The 13771-nt window shown below is 53.9% G+C and overlaps 1 protein-coding gene across 1 annotated transcript in view; it reads right to left on the bottom strand.

The window, feature by feature from the left end:
* Window positions 1–13771, bottom strand: part of ZMIZ1 (zinc finger MIZ-type containing 1) — a 241868-nt gene that overhangs the window by 84912 nt on the left and 143185 nt on the right. The window contains 1 exon segment of the mRNA XM_027530871.1: window positions 13232–13337. Within this exon segment, the coding sequence (XP_027386672.1) occupies window positions 13232–13337 (106 nt within the window).

The raw sequence follows: 13771 nt of genomic DNA, 5'->3' as shown, positions 1-13771 counted from the left end.
AGATGCCAGCTTGAGTTAAGTACTTTGTACTTATCGCTTTGTGAGAGACTGGGAGATACAGCTGGGGTCACATGTAGCACGGAAGTGATGGAGCTGAGCTGAGCCCAGGTCAGCTTGATGCTTAAACCTGAGCTTGGACCCCTGTCCCACACTGCCCTGCCTGTGGCTTCTAGATCTTTTTCTCTGCTTGTCCTGAGACCAGTGCTGTTCCAGCAGCTGGCTGGACCTGACTCAAGGGCCACTGAAAGTGTGGAGACCAGGCTGGGAACCTGCAGGCTAAGACTACAGTTTCCAGGGCCTGGTTCCTCCTAAGCCCTTGCTCTGCTGTGCACGTGACTTGGGTAGCTTATGAGGGGCAAGAGGATGGGGGTCTGTTGACCAGGGTCAGATTGCCCCGGGGACAGGCCGAGCATGACACTCACAATGAGCCTGATCCATGAGAGAGAAGGTACAGCAGCCATGGAGGAACAGAAGAAGGACTGAGGCTTGGAGGTGGAGCAGGCTGGTCTACATCATCAACCTGATTCTCTTGCTTGTTTCCATCTTTTCTTTAGTCTGAACCGTCCAAATATCTATCTGGTGAGTGCCATCTATCCACTCATTCCTCGCCTTGTTACACAAAAGGATTTGGGCAAGTGAATAAATTTCTTTGTCCATCAGTTTTCTGATCTGCAAAATGGGTTGGTTTGTCATGAGAATCAGTGCTGATGTTCATAAAATACCCAGCATAGAGCCTGGCATGAAACAAGAGCTCTATAAGTAGTAGTAGCGAAAATGTTAGTCCTTCAGTCATGTCTGACTCTTTGCGACTCCATGGACTGTAGCCTGTCAGGCTCCTCTGTCCATGGAATTCTCCAGGCAAGAATACTGGAGTGGGTAGACAGCCATTCCCTTGTCCAGGGTATCCTCCTGAGCCAGGGATCGAACCTAGGTCTCCCGTATTGCAGGTGGGTTTTTTACCATCTGAGCCACCAGGGAAACGGTATTTTATTTTTTAATTTGAATTTTATTTTTTTGTGGGGCCATGCCGCACAGCATATAGGATCTTAGTTCCCCGACCAGGGATCGAACCCTTATTCCCTGCAGTGGAAATGCCAGGTCCTAACCATTGGGCCATTATGGTCCTTTAAATGTCACTTTCTCTCGAAAGACTTTTGAGAAGGGTTGCTGGGAAACTTGGAGAGACAGAGGCCCTCAAACCTCCCAGGCCAAGGCACAGACAGGGTGCTGCTGGCCCTACCTAGGCCGCCTCAGCCAGCTCTCTACTCTCCACTCAGCAGGCTGTCTACCTCCCTGACTGGAGCCCAGCCTCCTCTTCTGGGGGAAAAGAAGATGCCGTCTTAACCCCATGTGATCCTCTGTTGTCTTGGAGACAGCTGTGGGCTTCTGGTCCTGGAGCCTCAGAAAGGGGCCATTTCCTGGACTGAGTTAATAGGATCCCATTCACCTACCTGGGTTTCCCGGTGGCTCAGTGATAAAGCATCTGCCTTCAGTGGAGGAGATACAGGTTCTACCCCTGGGTCAAGAAGATTCCCTGGAGAAGGATATGGCATCCTACTCCAAAGTGCTGGCCTGGGAAATCTCACGGACAGAGGAGCCTGGCGGGGTACAGGCTATAGGGTCGCAAAAGAGTCGGACATGACTTAGTGACTAAACAACACCCTCTATCTACCAACTTGGAGGTGGGTGCGGTTGGCATTGACTTTGGCCCTATCTAAGTAGATGTTTCATATCTTCCAGACCCGAAACTACAACACAGGGTCAGGCACAGGGTTTTAGGCTACTTCCAGCTATGTGAGGCATCCTAAGAAAGTCTGAATGCCAACGCATTGGAATAAGATTGCTAACATGTATACAGCATTTGGAACTTCCCCGATGGCTGAGCGGTAAAGAATCTACCTGCAATGCAGGAGGTGTGGGTTCGATCCCTGGGTTGGGAAAGTCATCCTGGAGAAGGAAATGGCAACCCACTCCAGTATTCTTGCTTGAAAAATCCCATGGACAGGAGCCTGGCGAGCTACAGTCCATGGGGTCGCAGAGTCAGACATGACTGAGCATACTCAGTATATGCCAGGCCTCATTCTCAGCACTATACATGTACTCACTTAATACCTACGATGTAGGCATTATTAGTATCCCCTTTTATCGAATGAGGCAAGCTTGGCACAGAGAGCTTAAGTGACTTTTCCAAGGTCACACAGCTGGGGAGTGGAGGTCCGGGTGGTTTTCACAACCAGACATGCTATTGCAGAGTCCATGCTTTTAACGACTACTCCATTCATGAAATAGCTGAATAGTTTCTGGAGATAAAAACATTTGGAATTGAGGCCAACCAGGAAACCGTGATAACAACACTTGACATGTACTGAATGTTTACTGAGTGCTAGGCTCTCTGCTCCTCACCAACCACGAGACCATGAGTATTGAATGAGCTCAAAGATATGAAGGTGTTTAACCCACCAACAAGGACAAATCATTGTCAAATACTTAATATTTCCACCTGCACTAGTTCAGGTGATCTTGACAAGCTCTCTTGAGTCATTACCCTGTCTTTCCCAGAATTTGATTTCAATCTGCACATAGAGGAAAGGGCAGCTGATGACTTCAGGACTAGGTATTCTTGTTTGAATTACAATTCAGACCTTGGTCAAATTGCTCAATCTTCCTAAACCCCAGTTTCCTCATCTATAAAATGGGGGCAGAGATGGGTCTGGGATCACTGAAGATGTTGCATTCAGTGCCTGGTACTGGGAAAACACTGAGAAGATATTTGCTATCATCATGATTGAAAGGGGCTATAAATCAGATTCTTTTCTTAAGCCAGCTGCCCTGCCCTGGACTCTGTAAGTCTAAATAAGCAAGGCTGATGATACCTGCACTGCTGTTAATTCCTGTCCGTCTGTCTAACTCAGAAGGTATTTACAAGGCCGTGGCTTGCAATGCATGCCTTAAAAGTTCCATAACCACCTCGCCCACTTTCTGCCAAGTCCCTGCTCCATTTCATTCTCACACCCTTGAATCCCCTGAAATCCTTCCTCTGGGGGTGAGAAAGCTAAGCTCCATCTTAAAACCAAAGCTCTGGCTTCCTTAATCCTCTTACCTGGCTCTTTCCTCTGCAGAATTAATTGCTGCCCATGGCTTTATTAACTTCTAGGCCAGCCATGGCATCTTCAGGGCACCCTAGGGTGGGGTGGTGGAGACTGTTTTGGCAGGACCTCTGTCCCAGATGCACCTTTGGTCTGGGTGGTGGAAGGCTGGGTGGTGGCTGGAAGGTGGTGATACCTTGGTGCCTGAAGGGCTATAATCCTGTGGTCCTGCATCTCCCCAGAGACCATGTACCTCCTCGGGGACACCAGCAGAGAAGCAGAGATAGCCACAGCTCTGGCTCCACTTCTGCCTGCTCTGAGACCACCTCCCTACCCCTCAGAGCCTCAGACTCCTCCCCTTTAAATGGGAATAAGCCTGCCTTGGGCTTCCCTGGTGGCTCAGATGGTTAAGAATCTGTGCCTGCAATGCGGGAGACCTGGGTTCAAGCCCTGGGTCAGGGAGATCCCCTGGAGAAGGAAATGGCAACCCACTCCAGTATTCTTGCCTGGAGAATCCCATGGACAGAGGAGCCTGGCAGGCTATAGTCCATGGGGTCGCGAAGAGTTGGACGCGACTTAGCAATGAACACTTTCAGTTTTCACTTTCGAGCCTGTCTCGGGGCCCTCATGGGGCTGGACAAGGAAGGCCGTGTAAAGGGCTGTGTCTGTGTGTAGGATAACTGTCATTTCTCACCCTCAGAAAGGGAGCATTGATTTCAAACCCCGAGAGCAGGGACTGTGTGGGGTGCATTTATATGTGTGTGTAGCCCCCGTGCTTGGCACGGAGTGGGCCTGGCACAGGACGGCTTATCGTTCCTTGCCCTGAACATTTCTGTTGAGTATTTTTTATTTTGAGAGGCATTCCCACGCCCTTGACCTCATCATTGTTCCTGTAGCCGTGAAGGTAGAGAAATGGTCTGGATGCATGAGACTGTGGAAGAAATGGATGCTGAAGGTGGGGGAGCATGGCCTGCCCAGGGGAGGTGGAGATGGAAGGTGGCCCCCAGACCCCCACGGCCTTGTTCAGGGGCTGTCTTCTTTGTCTGGAGCACCCTGAAGTGTGGACTGGGGAGGCAGCCCCCGAGATGGCTTAAGGTGGTCACGGGACCAGACGAGAAAACCACTGCTACATCAGCTCTCTTCCCATTTTGGGGATGTTGCTAGTTCAGGGAGGACAGTATCAGTTTCCTGAATCCCAGGCTCCATTTTTAACTGGCAGAGAGCTGGCCCAGACTCTACCATGGGGCAGGCGCCTGGAGCTATACCTGGACGCAGGGTCTACTCTCTACTGTCTTTACCTGGACAGTTAACATCTAAATATGGTCAGGGAGGCTGGTTTGCCAGATAAGGTGGTAACAGAGAGAAGAAAGTTTTCTTTTCAAATTTCCCTCTTGAAGTCAAAATAAGTAAGCAACCACATGAAGCATACAATCAGAGTATGAGTGGGACTGGAATACGGCAGGGTGAGATGAGGATGAGACGCAGGTGATGGAAAGGGGGCCGTGACTTGTTGCTGGGGTTGTGGGTGCCTCACTGCGCACCCCCGGGGGACCATGGGCACTGTGGCTCTGCCGGGCATCTCCGCCAAGGCGTGTATTGGAGGGTACATCCACCCGCCCCGACCCCAAGGAGACCCCAGCCAATAACAGATGCCAGATGCTGGATAAAAACCTCCTCGTTCTGGCCTCTTAGGCTGACTGAGGGGTGCATTCTACTCCATCTCCAGGAGCTCCCCGCACCAGGTATGGCACTTCACATCACACTCTTTCAATCACATCATTCCCTTCCCCATCTCATTTCTCTGCTTCTCTACTGGTGTTTTCTGGGCTCTTCCAAATAAATCGCTTGCACTGGAAACGTCACGGTGGGGTCGGCACCTGGGGGAACCCAGACTCGGACACACATCATGTGACTGAGGCGCCTCCAGCAGCCTTTCCTTCCCCCATCGCGTCACAGACCCCCGTCCCCATCATGTGGTCCAATCCTGAGTGTGGAGTCCCGGCTGGGGTTCTGGACTGGAGCGGTGAGGATCCAGGTAAGACAAGTAGTCCCCTCTTGAGAGGGTTCTGTATGATCTGTTGGGGTCCCAGCCCCTCGGCAGCCCTGCTGTGAGCTGATGCCCTCATCCCCCGACCCTCTCTCCTCCGGACAGGCCTGGAAAGCAGATCTCCAGCAGCTGTATCCTAGCACACCCCGGCTCTGTGGGGAGCCAGCGATGAGCTAATCCTGAGAAGAGAGGGAGGCAGGAAGAGTAGCCTCCCCTACAAGTAGGGGCCTGCCCCTGGGGCCCTCAGGGAACCAGAGAAGGCCATGCTGGGGAAACTGCTGAGCCAGCCTAGAGACCAGGGTGCTCTCCCCTCCCCCAACCCCTGCAAACTCCAGCCAAACTCCAGAGAAACCCACAACCACCCTGGAGGCTTCTGCTAACAACAGAATCCATGCTCCCTGCAGAAAATATGGGAAACAAAGTTGACGATCTCCCCGCATCCAGATAGATTCCTGATTTCTAAGTTGACATTTTGGTATATTCCCTTCTGTTTCCTGTTTCCTGTGCCTAACCAAATGTATATTTTGTTTCTGCACCTAGCTGAAGTCTTACTGAGCATGACATTTTGTTACCCTCTAAAAAAATTAATATTATGTCATAAGCATTTCCGTACGTACAATCATTCTTAAGGGACCTCACTTTTCAAGGCTGCAGAGTGGCCACTGAAATAGTTCCCGTTTCTCCGCGCCTTGAAGCTATTTCCAAATCTGCCCTCTCATTCTTCTGGGGCACTGCCCCCCTCCTCGTTCACTCCAGTCACCCCAGGGACCATCACACACCCCTCCCCCAATTCCTCAGCCTGGGAATGCTGCGTCCACAAACCCTCGGTCACATGGGCTCCTCCCGCGGCCCCCCCCCACACCCCCGCCGCCGTTCTTTTTCCCCAAGAGCAGAGTGAGGCCACTGGATCCCAGGCCTCAGCCCTCAGGGAGCCAGGGAACGGGAGGGAGCCCAGGGCCACCAGTCCAGGACGACCTATCCCACCTGCTCATTCAGGGTTACTCAGAAGGGGCACACCTCCCCTGGAGGTGTTACCCTCCCCTGGAGGGTTACTCAGAATGGGGACACTGCTCCATCTGGAGGTCCTGCTTCCAGCCCTGGAATTCAGATAACTGCTCTGTCTCTTCCCTGTTAGAGCCTCAGTTTCCTCCTCTACAAAATGGGTGTGCTGATAAGAGGCCCCCGTGGCCTCTCCCACAGCAGTGACCCGATGGAAGATGACTGATAAACAGGTTCTGTCCTTTAAACAGAGCTGACTGCAAGTCGGTTCCCAGGGGCCGGGTGATGAAATCCAGAGCCCTTTCCTGAGCAGGACCTGACCTGGAGTGCAGAGGCGGCTGAGCAGGAGGAAGGAAGCCAAGTCCCTCCCCCACAGCCCAGCTCTGCTGAGCTCAGATGTGGGGGTGGGGGCTGGTGTCCAGGAGGAAGTCTGTCCCTGGCCTTGACGAGGTGCCCAGCCTGGCGGCCTGGCATTTCAAGGGCAAGGGCCCGCCTGCCCGCTGTCTCTGGGGGCAGCCAGCAAGCGTTCACAAATCCCCTGCAATTTGCACCCACCAATCCCTCCTGCTCGCTGGGCGGCTGCGAGCCGTTTTTCACGCAGAGCTGCGCACAGCTTTGTCTTAGACAGATCTGGCAGGGTGTCCCTGAATAGGACCATTTGTCCTCTCTGGTGCTGGTGACGGGAAGGCGGCTGCATGCTCTGGGGTGGGCAGAGGCAGAGGGGGTGCAGAGAGGCCAAGGGGGAGGCGTGAAGGTAGGATAGGAGCTGGGATGCCAAGAGAGGCCAGGACTGTGACCACCACTGCGGGGATCTGAGAATTCCACCCTCCCACCTCCACCCAATTCAGTCGGATGGGAGCAAGAAGGAATGTCTTTAACGACAGAGGAAAATGGTTTACGACCAGCTTTCTGCTCAGAGAGTCCTGGGTGGAAGTGGTGAAATGGCCTGGCTGGCCTCTGAAGCCTGTGTCCCATCCCAGCTGTCCAGCGGGGGTGGGACACTTACCATTGGCCGCCCCCAGGGCTGGGGTCTGTCTCTGAGCTGCAGAAATCCCCCTGGGACTGAGGGTTTCCAGGGAGGTCCAAGATTCTCCTGAGCCTCTCCTGAGTGGATCACAGGCTATAGATCGACAAGGGCAGGGCTGGGGCCCCATCGCATTCCTAATTCTTCCCCTCCCAGGCTGGCCAGGGGCCCAGAGCCACCCTCAGCCCCCTCCTGCGGTCTGCTGGCCGCCCCTCTAGGGGCTGTCAGCGCACTGGAGAAACCAGACCAGGCAGATGGTTGTCGACACAGAGCAAGTGATCCACTTTGCTTGGGTTACCACCCCTGGGCCCAGGGCTCAGGCTGCAGTGCTGGGATGTGAGGGTGTGTGTAGGACAGAGGTAAGAAACACACATGTCCACAGGGCCCAGCAGGCTTCCAAATTCAGGAAATGCTTGGGGTGTGAGACATGGAGGAAGCTCAGCACCTTTTCCAGGGGTCAGCCTCCACCCAGTCCATGGCAGGTTGGGAGCCAAGGTTGCTATTCAAAGGAAGCCAGGCATTTGACTGGACAGTACAGTCTCGCAAAGAGTGAATGCTGGAAACTAATATGCATTTTTAAAAACCTCCAGTTAGATCTCAGCTGTCTGCAGGTCACATCCAGCCCACAGGTGGGTGACTGACAACTCCCTCCGCTTGTCCCTAAGAAGTCTGGCCTCCTCTTCCTGGGAGGTTTCGGGGGCTGCCTTCTCCAGCCCTGACCTCTCCCGAGTTCTCTGGTCCCTGCTCCAAATGCCTGTTGGTCGCCTCTCCCAGGATGCCCCCGGGATACCCTGGCACCCCCAGACCTGCTGCTCTCTTCACATCTTCCACTCTGCCAGCAACCTCATGCCTCTCACCTCTCACCTCTCACCTCTCAGGCAGGAGCCCAGGGAGGCAGGAGGGGTGTGAGGACAGGCAGTGGGCACCTGAGGCTTTTGTCTGGGCTCCACCCTGCCTTGCTGTGACCTGGGGCAGGTCCCCCTTTCTCTGGGCCTTGGGCTCCCCATCCCGTGGGTTCTGACATTCCCTATTCTATTATTTTAACACGCCACTGGGCTGCTCAAAGGGGTCAGCTCAGGGGACTGAGTCATTCAAGGACAATAGCAGAGGCACACGGAGGGCTCTTGGGGACCTTGGACATGGCGACTGCCTGGAGCCCGGTGCCCTCATAGCCAGCAGACGTGGGCCTCTCGGAGCCAGGGAGGTTGATATTTCAGCACTGCCTGCCAAATTGCTGAGAGCTGGCATGCAGCAACCTGGGGAGCAGGGTGGGCCTGCTGTGGCCAAGGAGGGGGAACAAGGGGAGGCGCAAGGCAGGTGACCTTCTAGATTGAGGCAGGGGGGCCCTTGCCCCCCAAGGACCTTCCCAAGGAGGAGGACGCTGCCACGTGTGCGTGTGTGCGCGTGCTTCCGTGTGCGAGCACACAGGCTAAAGGCTGCACCAGAACAAAGAGCTGGGGGCTGGGTATCAGAGGGGCCCACGTGGAGACGCCTGACTTGGCGGTTTGCTGCAGTGTCTGCTCTGCGCTCACGCTCCATCTCTGTCTCTCTCTCTCTCACACACACACACACAGACATGCACGCACCGCACAGCACTGCCCCCAGGCCTGAGCTCGTGTTCCAGAGCCCACACACCCAGTGCACCGCCATCTCTCCTGACAAAGCACCGCTCTGCTCCTTGCTGCATGAGCTCATCCCACCGGCCCTCTGGCCCCAGCCTGGCCTCCTGACAAGAGAGACAGACAGGGAGAGGGAGCTGGAGAGGGGTGGCGGAGGCACAGAGAGGGAGACGCACACACAGACACACACGTTCACTACCACACATGCACGCACACACACAGACACACACGTTCACCACCACACATGCACACACACACACAGACACACACGTTCACCACCACACATGCACACACACACACAGACACACACGTTCACCACCACACCTGCACGCGCACACACAGACACGTTCACCACCACCACCACACACACACACACATGCACACACACACATATCACAACACAGGGAGAAAGTCAGAGGCAGTAGGGAATGGAAGGAAAGACAGGGACAGACACACGGCATTAGAGACCCTCAGAGAGAAAGGAGAGGGAGACACCGGGACTGAGTGAGGCAGAGCGGGAGCCAGGAAGACGGGCAGGCAGAGAGGCTGCAGGAGCTCCGGGGACAGAGCGTGTTCTAGAACTGCAGAGGCCTGGCTGGGAGACGCCCAGCTGTAGCCAATGTGTGCACTGCACACCCCGAGGACCTTCCCAGCTATACCCAAAGTGGGGGCTAGACAGGTCATGCACCCACCCACAGAGCCCCAGACACAGAGAGCAGTGGGAAGCAGCTTCGCTGGTGCGGAAGGGGCCTTAGAGAGGTTGGGGACCACGCAGGGGAGAGATGGCAGAGAAGGGCGGCCGGAAGCGACCTGCCGCGGCACCCACCGCACACCAGGGAAGCTCAGTTAGTCCCCTGGGCAGCCTGTGGGATGGGCATATAATCCCTCCTTGCAGATGAGGCCGCAGCTCTGGGAGGTGGGCAACGTGGTAAAGATGGGGGCCAGTGCTGGAGCCGCTTCTGAAATTTGGGGTCACTACCCTGTGCTCCACGGTCTCTACCCCTCTCCTGGTCTGGCTAGCCCCCCGCAGACCCTTTATCCCACCAAAGAAACTTTCAGCTGGCGCTTTCCCCATCAGACTGGCACCCTGCCTTCCCAGAAGATGGGCCAAGCAGAGGATGGCTGGGACCCTGAGAGCTACGAGGCCCATACTTCTCAAGGGGGTGTTGGCAGCCTGTGAAACGTGGTTAGTCATGGCTCTTGGTGCTGACCAGGCTTTGACTCTTGGTAAGTGAATTTATGTGACAGCTAAGGCACAGGTCCTGCTGGGCCTCGGCATTCTCAGCTATGGAATGGGTATACTGAGAACTCACCTTAGGGGCCCAGAGCCTGTCATGTGACTAGATAGACATATATATGGGAAAGGGCTTTATAGACTGTAAAGAGCTACCCACACCTTGGGGTTACAGATGGAAAAGGAACAGAACCCTTATCTCAGGAGCAGAAGCGATGTTGGAAATACCATTGAGAGACAGGCAGGGCCATGTTAGAGAGACTTGAGGGAAGCGAAGGGCTATCCCAAATGGAGGAGCCTCTCAGATCCTGGTCCAGGGGGACAGAGGCCTCCTAAATTTACATCCCCAACCAGCTTCAGAGTCAGCTGCGATGCAGGGGGCAGAGCTTTAGGCCTGAGTTAGGAGGCCACGACTTCAAGTCCCAGCCCTATAACTTACAAGCTGTGCAACAGCAGGCAAGTCACAAGACCTCTCTGAGCTCCAGAGTCCTCCTCTGTAAATGTAGACAATACCCAGTGTCTCATAGAGGTGGGCACTGAAGCAGAATAAGGGAAAGCCCCCAGAATGTCCTGGCAGGCTGATGAGAGGCCCTTGAGGGCGGGGCAACACGGTGGCCGAGAGAGCAGCTGGGGTTCCTGGAGCAGCCCATCCGCCTGGTTTTCTTCCCAAACCCTGTCTCTGTTTTGATGCTGCACATCCCCTGGAGTCATCCCTTGGTCTCCACTCTACTCCACAGGAAGTGGAACCTTCCTGGCCCAGCCACCATCATCCGCACCCTGACACCCCAGCACTCTGCCATCTGGCTCTTTCCATCCACACCGGCCTCCCCTGTGCAATCTGTTCTTTGAAAAGCTGGAGCCATCTTTGCAAAATGAAAATGTAGCCATGTTCCCTTTAGTCTTAGGACAACCCTCAAGACGGGCCCTGTGTGTTTAATTGCCTCCGACTTCTGCCTCCGGGCTGTGGAACCACTGGCCTCCTTTCAGTTCTGCCAAAAAGCCACGCTGGCTTCTACTGCAGGGCCTTTGCATAAGCCTGGTTGCTCCCTTTGCCTGGGTAGCTTTTCCTCCTTTTCTTCACCTGCTCAACTCTGACTTGACCTTCAGGTCCCGGGAAGACTTCCCTACTTCCAAACTGTCTCAGAGCATCCCCGAGACTGTTCCTTCATGGCACGTATCATAGCTTGAATTTACACGCACGCACACACACACAGAGCTATGATTTTTCTGCATGTCTTTTTTTTTTTTTTTAATTGAAGTTTTGGGCTTCCCTGGTAGCTCAGTTGGTAAAGAGGGGGTCATAAAGATCCCCTTGAGAAGGGATAGGCTACCCACTTCAGTATTCTTGGGCTTCCCTGGTGGCTCAGACAGTAAAGAATACTCCTGCAATGCAGGAGACCCGGGTTCGATCCCTGGGTTGGGGAGATCCTCTGGAGGAGGGCATGGCAACCCACTCCAGCATTCTTGCCTGGAGACTCCCCATGGACAGAGGAGCCTGGAGGGCTACAACCCATGGGGTTGCAAAGAGTAGGACATGACTGAGCGACTAAGCACAGCACAGAGCTGATTTACAATGAGGTGGTAGTTTCTAGTGTACAGCAAACAGCTGTGATTATCTGATCCCATGGTTTTCTCTTCCTCTAGACCAGGCATCAGGAAACCCTCCTGTCACCTACTTTTATAAATAAGATTTTCTTGGAACTAGCCACACTTATTTGTTTACATATTGTCTACAGTTGCTTTTGTGCTCTGCCTGCAAGGCCTGAACTATTTACGATCTGGTCCTTTACAGAGAAAGTTTGCTGATCTCTGCTCTGGACAGTACGTTTCCCTAGCAGAGACCACACCTGTTTTACTCCTCGGCACAACCCAGCCCCAGTCAGGCGCCTGCAAAGAGCCAGTGCTCAAGAGCAATACAGATGTATATGCTTCTGGGATAAGTAGCAATTTTTCCCCTGTCAAAATTGTATTGACTTAAGTTATTATTAAAATTGCAGATTTCAAGAGGAACAGACGTCACTTATGAGATTCCAAGACTGTTGTCTGGCAAACAGCTCAATACACGTGTGACATTCCCAACACAGGCTGGCGCGTCAGGGATCGCAGAGCAGCTACTGGCTAACGAGACCTTCACCACCTCTTGTAAGTGACCCGCCATCCACGTGCATGGGCCATCATAAACTTAACAGAGAAAAGCACAAACCCTTGTTCAAGTGATTGTGGGCTGTGCAGACCGATGAAAACCTATCATGAGAAGTCCTTTAAACATTTGCATTACGCTGTTTCTACAAATGCTCCAGAGAACTGATGGACGAATTCAGAGAAAACGTCTGTTTTATTGTTATACAGAGGAAATAACTGACTTTTGTTCTTTTTCAGTGAATTGTTCAGACTCGAGAAAGAGTGTTAACCACATCGCAACACGGCTCGGCACTGACCCCAGCACGGTAGGGCTCGCTGTCACTCCTGCCCTCCCGAGGAGATAAACTGAGGCTCAGAGGTCACACACTGAGCAAGTGCCAAGGCTGGGTGGTCCAGGTGTGTTCGAATAAAAACTTACACAGCATCCCCTGCTTTGAAGCAAGGTAATGAAGATGGAGGGGCAGGTAAAGCTGCATCCTTGGTGTGCTTAAAGCGCTTGCAGAGAGAATGCTGCCAGGCACCTGCTGTGGCCTCTGTTTACTAAGGGGTCAGAGGTCCAGCGTGATGATGGAGTTGTAATGGAGATTACTACACAGAACAAACTTTTAGGACCCTGAAAGTACTGATTCAACAAAAAAGTTTGAATGAATACAGCAAAGCCTCAGGGTCGAGGGTGCTGACTCTGGAGTATAGGCCTGGATTTAAATCTCAGCTCTGCCACTTCCTAGCTGTGTGACCTGGGAAATCTCTCCAGCTTCTCTGAGCCTCAGTTTCCTAGACTGTAAAATGGAGATGATCCTAGGACTAACACCAAAGGGTCACTGTGGTGATGGAATAAGATGATAAGCATCTCCCTTTAGCCCGTTGTAGGGGGGTGTGGTGTGCCCTGGACCCCTTGCTGGCCCTGAGATGAGGGAGAGGCCCTACCTGAGGGCCAGGTGAGCTGCTGCTCCTTGGAGGCTCACACCACACCTGAACGAACCGAGGCACCAGCCGACAACGGTGGTGACAGCCCTGGGTTCGAGTCCACTGCCCAGCCTGCCTCCCGATGACACCGTGGAGCCCCCAGCCGTCACCTACCGGCAGACTTCGGAGTGAACTTGTCTCGGTTCGCGGCACACACAGCCAGCAGTCGGTAGCCGAGGTCCAGGTCGAATCCTTGCTGAGCTGCCACCCGACTGACCACCTGCCAGCAAGATGGGGAAGAAGGGTGGGGTGAGTCACTATGCATGCCAGGCCTTCGAACCCAGAGTGATGGATGCGCCCATTTCACAGGTGAGGCGGGAAGACTAAGGCAGGTCCTCAACATTAGGCAGAACTGGGACTCAAAGTGTCTTGTTCAGTCACTCAGCAAACACTGATAAGCACCTCTCCCATGTTAGGTCCTGGAATCCCGGGCTTTGCCCTCAAAGGTGGGCCTGAGCCCAAAGCCCAGGACCTGCTCTTTCAAGGGCCCAAATTTGGCCTCATTCTAGAGGTTGGCAGGCGATGCTCTACCACCATGTTTAGCATGGCCCACGGCCAGGGTCTCTTCTCCCTTCAAACTCCATCACCCCAAATCTCCGACCCCCAGGAAGTCTCCTATGCCCACCACCTCTCCCCCATCCCTCACTAAGCCCC

The sequence above is a fragment of the Bos indicus x Bos taurus genome, chromosome 28 (assembly GCF_003369695.1).
Source record: "Bos indicus x Bos taurus breed Angus x Brahman F1 hybrid chromosome 28, Bos_hybrid_MaternalHap_v2.0, whole genome shotgun sequence".
NCBI lineage: Eukaryota > Metazoa > Chordata > Mammalia > Artiodactyla > Bovidae > Bos > Bos indicus x Bos taurus.
Note: the sequence above shows the minus strand (reverse complement) of the source record. Positions and strands in the feature narration are given on the sequence as shown.